Raw genomic sequence first — 7,731 nt, 5'->3', positions numbered from 1 at the left:
CCTAATAACTTCTAAAATTATCTATTTCCCCTTTTACATAAGACTTTGGCTGAGTTCTATTTTTATATGAGCCAGTGTCTTTTTGTGAATGTTACTTTTTAGTCCCCAAAATATGTCTTTTAAAGGCTCTTAGAACAAATACCCTTGGAAAAACAAACAAACAAACAGAATATTCAGTCTTTAAAACATCAATTTCTTTACTGCTATCCAAAGTGAAAACATATGTGAAAAATCGCTGATTTCATTTGTTGTAAATGACATTAACACCCAATTAACTGGAAAAGAAATAAGCCAACTTAAAATTATACATCTTAGCTTTACTGACTATAAATCTGGTAGTTTCAAAATAATATAAAAAGTTTTCAGAAAGTTATTTGATAGTTATTTATCATAAATCACTAAAAATACTGGTAGAAGGTATGATTTATTTTATCTCCTAGTTTCCATTCCTCTTCTATAAAGCAGGGTGGTGGTTGTCCTAGCACTGTCAAAGTGGGCTGGAGGGGGTCAATGGGGGATAAAAGGGGGGATGTCTGTAATACTTTCAACAATAAAGATAATTTTTTTAAAAAGAATACAGAATATCAATATTATGTGATTCCAATAACACCATAAAATAATCTGAGTAACTTTTTTGGATAATAATAATGTTTTCAAATCTTTATGTAATCGTATTCAGTACAAAACATAAGACACATTTTCCTGCAAGGTCAATCAAATATGCAATTAAAACTTACCCTCACATGTCTTCCTCCCATGGCTGTCAGTGCAAATTCTCCAGGGTCATCATCTCTCCATCAGTTTGTACACTATACAGAAACATTAATACAACATGTATTACAAATGGCTTTAAAATATTAAAAGTTCCAGCCCTGGCCAGTTTGGCTCAGCGGTTAGAGCGTCCACCTGCGGTCCGGAGAGACCCGGGTTCGGTTCCCGCTAAGGGCACGTACCTCGGTTGCAGTTTGTCCCCGGCCCTGGTTGGTCGTGCGGGTGGCAGCCACTCGATGTGTCCCTTTCACATCGATGTTTCCCTCTCTCTCTCTCTTCCTCTCTCTCCCTCCCACTCTATCTGTACAAAAAATGGAAAAATGTCCTCGGGTGAGGATAAAAAATATATATATATATTAAAAGTTCCATTTTACAATTTCTTCCGCTCAGTGATCAGTGTGGTGAATCTCCATTTGATAAAGGTAATGAAGTTTTTTTAATCTTCAAAGTGACTGATTTTGTGGGTTGTGGCAAGAAAAAGAAGTGCAGGGAAGAGCAGGTCATGAAAAAGAAATAGTGCAATCAGCACCAAGAAAGTGCCAGGATAGTATTTAAGAAGATCTAAACAAATTTCCCCTCATTCTGGATTTTCTTTCTAACCTTTTACTATATTTACTCTGATGGCCACTGAGTATGACTCAGCAGAAATGGAAAGAAGGGGACATAAAAACAATCAAATTTTGCCTTTGTAATTTCAAATACCTAGGTTCAAAAAAATAGGAATAATTTTTATTCAGAGTCTAAATGTTTAGGAGAAGTTATCAGTAAATCTAATTTAATACCTTCCCTTCTGCCTTTCTACCTCCTCAAACTGAAAAAAAAAAAAGAAAGAAAAAAAACTTCTCTTCTTTGAGTGAGATTAGTGCTAGAGGAAAGGTGAAGAGTGGGAAAGGTCTGTCAGGGATTGGAAATTAGGATGAAAGAACCAAACCTGGAATGAAAAGATAGGTACAGAGACTAATAGAGACCACCAATCTAATGGGCAATTTAGTTATCTTACTGTTGGTAAATGCTAAAGATTGAAAACAAATTCTTTGTTGGTGAGTCGGCCTTAAGTAAAACCTTCCATTCTAAGTGTAATCAGGCAAAATTTAGAACTAAAGGGAGAACTGAAGGTGGAAGAAGGGAACACATATCTCAGAAACTCAATGCCAGCCGTAGGCTAATACATCTATTATATATGCTCCCAGATGAAGGAAATACAATTTATTTTCATGCACGTGCAGAAATCTACACAAACATGAATAAAAGCAAAAATTAAGTTTCAAGTTTCCTGAAGCTACCATACAAGAGTCACAAACAAAATACATTAAATATTTAAAAACAACAGTGACAAAAACAATGCACACAGCACCCTAACCCAAATATCTAAAAAATTAAATGCATAATTTTGAATAATTTGTAGGTAAAAGTGGAACTCAAATGAAAATTACAATTAAAAACCCAAAACATAATGAACCACACTACATTTCAGACCTGAGTGTTTCAGCAAAGCATTGATAAAAGGGAGATGTGTAACCTCAACTGCATTTACTAGAACATTAGAAGGCCTGAAAATAAATGAATTAATATTTCATTGCAAGAAGATAGAAAAAGAACAAGAAAATAAACCACTCTAAATAGAAGAAAATAATGATAAATGAACAAAATTATGAAGCTAAAAAGCACTACAGATTTAATCAAGAGATAGATATTTTTTATAAGAATAATAAAGAGAAAACTGTGTCTAGTGTGATTTTATTTTTAAAGAAAAGGAAGTTATGAATAAACATCATCAGTTATGAAAAGTGTGTAACTAATTATTAAGTAATCTATTACTTAAAATTGAAAAGCATATGATCCAGCAATCCCATTTCTGGATATATATCCAAAAGACATGAAATCTGTATCTTGAAGAGATTTCTGCACTGCCACGTTCATTGCAACACTATTCACAATAGCCAACATATCGACACAACCTAAATGTCCTCCAACAGATGAATAGATAAAATAAATGTGTTTTTTTTTTTCTTTTAATACATAAAATGGAATATTATCTGGCCATAAAAAAAGGAAATACTGACTTGGACGGTGTGTCTTGGTTGGAGTGTCCACCTACAGACCAAAAGGTCTTGGGTTCTATTTCCGGTCAGGGCACATACCTGTGTTGTGGTTTTGATCCCTGGTTAGGGTGCATAGGAGAGGCAACTGATCATCGTTTCTCTCTCACACTGATGTTTTCCTATCACGTCGATGTTTCTCTCTCTTTCCCTTTCCCTTTCCTTTCCTCTCTCTCTAAAATCAATTTAAAAAAATACCCTCAGGTGAGGATTAATAAGAAAAAAAGAGGAAATGCTGCCATGTGCAACAATATGGATAAACCTGGAGGATCTTATGATAAAAGATAGAAGCCAGGCACAGAAATACAAATACTGTGTGTGCCCACTCATATGTGGAATGTAGGGGGAAAAAAGCAAACTCATAGAAACAGACAGCAGAATGGTACTTGCCAGGGGCTAGAAAATGGAGGAAATAGGAAGATATGAGTCAAAGGGTCAAAAACTCAGTTATTAGATTAACAAGTTCTTGAGATCAAATGTACAGCATAGTACTATACTTAATATCACTGTATTGTATACATGAAATTTTCTAACATAGTAAATTTTACACATTCTCACCCCACACACACAAATATAGGTAACTACGTAAGGTGATGAATGTGTTAACTTGATTGTGGGAGTCCTTTCACTATATATACAGAATGGGGCAAAAGTAGGTTTACAGTTTTGAGTCCACAAAACAGAATTTATTCTTGTATTATTATTTATTAATTATTGTATTATTTTTCCATGCAAACAACTATAAACCTACTTTTGCCCTACCCTGTATATGTATGTATATATATATGTTCACTGTATTATAAACTTTGAATATATATAATTTGATATGTCAATTATACCTCAATAAAGCTGGAATAAAGGTAATAATAATATAATACAGTGATCAATGTTGTAGAAATAAATATAAAATATCTAGGTAATATGAAAAAAATCTAGGGGAACTACAACACAGCAAAGTGGCCATCAAGAAGAAAATCATAAAATCAAAGAAAGAGTAGTTAAATTTCTTCAACCACAAAGATATCAAACTTACTAAACTTCTTCTTAAAAAGTTCATTTCAACTGTGTAAAAACTATTCCAACATATAGAACAGAGAAAAGACAATTCCTAATTTTCCAAGGTTAGCAAAGACTGTGAAACCCCATGTCAGAAAAGTACAATAAAGTAAAAACATATATTAATCATATTTACAAATACAGAGACAAAAATTCTAAATAGAGTATCAACAAACTATAATCGACACGTTGTTATAACAATGACATCATAACCAAGGGTTTAATCTCAAAATTGCAAGGATAGCACAATTTAAGAAAATTTACAACACAGCTAATTCACTAAAATAATATATCTAAATGAAAAAAATAGATAATCAATTGACTGAATATATGTCAATATACCATTTGAAGATATTCAGCAATCATTCATAATTTTTAAAAAATCTTGGCAAAAAACTTCCATAAATATAACACCAGATACTTATAGCAAATACATGTGCAATATAAGATGCAAAGTCTAGAATAATTTATATTAAATTCAGAAATAAAAAAGTCACCTCTTATCACCACTTCTGAACAACATAGTCCTAAAGTTTCTAGCCACTGCAATAAGATGAGAGAAAAGAAAAAAAGTGGAGAATGGACGTAAAGATTGGAAAGTATGAAATGAAGTATGATTTGCAGCGGACATGATCATTTCGATAACCAATCCATGATAATCACCAACAAACAATTAAAACTACAAAGAGAATTTAACAGCGCCTAAACACATGATCAACACGGGAAAACATTAATAACTACCCCGTAAAGCAACGACAAAGAAAATACAAAAGCTAATTCATAATTCCAAGACTTATTATTAAGTGCAGGTGCAATTGAAAACAGGACTATGAAATTTGGAATGGGTACGTTTGGATGGATTTGAATGAAGCTGAGAATGATGAACTTAGAAATTGCCTCGTGGTCTTCTCCAAGCGCAGCCTTCCTGAGTGTAAAGGGAGGCCGCCCAGCGCTACAGCTTTACGACAGTGCCACGTGGAACTTCCGGTCTTGCGCACTAGCAACTTCCTTTTTGGATTCTATTCGGAGCGCTGAGCTGAGGCTTCCACGAGGCTCTTTCTCTTCTGGTTCTTCCACACCGAGCAGAGGACAGTTTCGAGGTTGAGACCTACCTCCGTGCTTTCCCAGGCTCTGGGTTCACGTAAGTGAGACTCCGTGTCCCTGAGTGGTGCAGACGACCTCGAGTTTGCTGGCGCCCACGAGGCTCGCCCGCCCAGGGCCTTGAGCTAGAGCAATGGCGGAGGCTGCCGGGCGGAGGGTCCCCGCCCAGACTTCTCTGACTTTCAAGGATGTGTGTGTTTCCTTTACCCTAGAGGAGTGGGACTTACTTGATGAAGACCAGATATTCCTGTACTATTCTGTGACACTGGAGAACTTTCTAATGGCGACCTCAGTAAGGCTTGCAATTTGTGGACACTCTGTACATACGCAGCCTGAGCCACTGAGACAGCCCAGTGTTCCTGACAAGGTAGATCTAGGTCCAGCCAAAACAAAGATGATACAAGGGAGCTCTGGCCCTGGATGTGGGAATACAGTAGGGGATGAAAATGCATCTTCTGCGAGGGTTGTGCCTGTTACAGTGTCACAGGTGAGCACTCTCAATGTGGGTCTGCCCATGCAAACGTGTGAAACGTGTGACCTGATCTTGAAAGGCATTTTGCATCTGCTTGGGCAGCAGGGTATACTCCCTGGGCAGCCGTCATACCCATGTAAGTCGTGTGGGAGAACCTTCAGTATAATCCTTGACCAAATCCCACAGCAGCAGAATGGAGAGACATCTGGTAGAATGAAAAAGGGCCAGAACAAGTTTTTTAAGAGCAGCGGAAGCCACACGTCAGAGAATGCCCTCACTGATAGGAAGGATGGGGTAGAGGTCTCTGCCAGCTCTGGACTTGGCCAACACCATGTCACTAACAATGGGCAGAAGCCATACTGGAGCACTAAGCGTGAGGCTTCTCACACCCATCAAAGAGGTTACAGGTGCAGTGAATGTGGGCAAATTTTTAGCCACAAAGACACATGTAGTCAGAACCCGAATAGCCAGATGGGAAAAGAGTCTTATCAGTGCAACCAATGTGGCAAATTGTTTAGCAACCACTCCGACTTTATGTTACACAAAAAATCTCACAACAAAGCAATATGTTATCAGTGCACTGAGTGTGGGAAATATTTTAAGCTCCACACCAGCCTCGAAGTACACCTGAAAAATCACCAGAAAATATTAAAGTCTTATGAGTGTACGGAATGTGGGAAAGTCTTTCGTAGACGTTACTACTTTCTTGAGCACCTGAACATTCACACTGGAGAAAAACCTTATAAATGCAGTGAATGTCAGGAAATCTTTCCCTGCAAAAAAACACTTACTCAGCACCAGAAAATTCACAATGAAATAAAGCCTTATTCTTGTGACAGATGTGGGAAAGCCTTTTCCCGTAAATCTGTACTTCAAGAACACCAGAGAATCCACACTGGAGAAAAGATTTATGAGTGTGATGAATGTGGGAAATGCTTAAGGTACAGAACCTCCCTTAAAACACATAAGAAACTTCACAGTGGAATCAGGCCTTATGAGTGCAATGAATGTGGGAAAACCTACATCACTAGAGCCCACCTTATTCACCACAAGAAAGTTCACACCAAAGCAAGGCCTGGGGGTGAAGAGAATGTTGGAAATTCTTTGGTGGCAACTTCAGCCTCATTATCCACCACAGACAAAACACTGGATCAAGGTCTTATGTGTTCAGCAAGTGTGGGAGAGTCTACAGAAGACGCTCCCACCTTGCGTGCATGAAGAGTTCAAATCAAAGAAAGGCCTCATGAGTGTAATTGTTTCGGTGATCCTTCAGCTCCACCTTTTAAGTTCATTCAGTACCGGAACCTTCACACTCGAGAGAGGCCCTAAGAGCTGGGAGCGTGCTTTCTCCTTGCTCAATATAGCATGACTCTGAACAGTAGCTTTTGAGATGAAGTTAACTAGAAGTTGAACTTTGTACATCCAGGTATTAACACTGCAGAGATAACTACAAGTGCCAAATGTGTGGGAAGCTTTCAGGAGCTGCTTTGCGTTTTCTAACCTTCCTGGGACCTTTCCTTGGCCTGAGTTATGTTATTGCCAGTGTTTGTTGCTGAAACCATCCTCCTTCTACCAGCAGTCAGGACCCCACACTGTGTGTCAGTCACTCCAGTGTACTCAAAAGACCTCTACTATCCCTCCTGTTACCTGGAGAGAATCATGAGTGATCTGAACCCACTGGGGTTCCTCATTCCCTCCCCCTGATGGTTTCAGTATGGACATAACCCAGCTCCTGCCAAAAAGAAGAGCTGGGATTTGCCACACTTTTCCAGAGGTTTCTGTTTTCTGTAGATAGTATTATTGACTGTGCATGAGATAGTCTCCAAATCACCCAACCTTGGAACTGCTTACCTCACACTGATCTGATTTGTGCAGTGAAAAAGACTTACTGTTAAAGCTTTCATTGTGATCTGTTCCCTGTGTGGGGTTGATTGAGAAAAGAAATGGGCTTTTGGGAAACAGGCCATCACTCACTGAGTTCATTTCTTCCCTTCACACCTACAAGGGTGTTGATTGCTTTCCACAGTTAGGAAGGAAATTAGGACTGTGGGCAAAGTTAAATATCTAGAAGAAGTGTGCTGTCCAATAGGGTCAGCACTAGCCACATATGAATATTGAGCACTTGAAATGTAGCTAGTCTGGGCTGAAATATGCTATAAGTATAAAATGCATACTGGATTCCCAGGACATTATTTTTTTAAAGGAGATTTAAACATCTCCTTATAATCTTTA

The 7,731-nt window shown here is 37.9% G+C and overlaps 1 protein-coding gene across 1 annotated transcript; it reads left to right on the top strand.

The window, feature by feature from the left end:
• The first annotated feature begins 5,160 nt into the window (after positions 1 to 5,160).
• Positions 5,161 to 6,717, top strand: LOC118635480 (zinc finger protein OZF-like). The gene has a single exon (XM_036270145.1). The coding sequence runs from the start codon at positions 5,161 to 5,163 to the stop codon at positions 6,715 to 6,717; it is 1,557 nt and encodes a 518-aa protein (XP_036126038.1).
• Positions 6,718 to 7,731: the final 1,014 nt, after the last annotated feature.

The sequence above is a fragment of the Molossus molossus genome, unplaced genomic scaffold (genome assembly GCF_014108415.1).
Source record: "Molossus molossus isolate mMolMol1 unplaced genomic scaffold, mMolMol1.p scaffold_m16_p_2, whole genome shotgun sequence".
Taxonomy (NCBI): Eukaryota; Metazoa; Chordata; class Mammalia; order Chiroptera; family Molossidae; genus Molossus; species Molossus molossus.
This window is presented reverse-complemented; position numbering and strand designations above follow the sequence as displayed.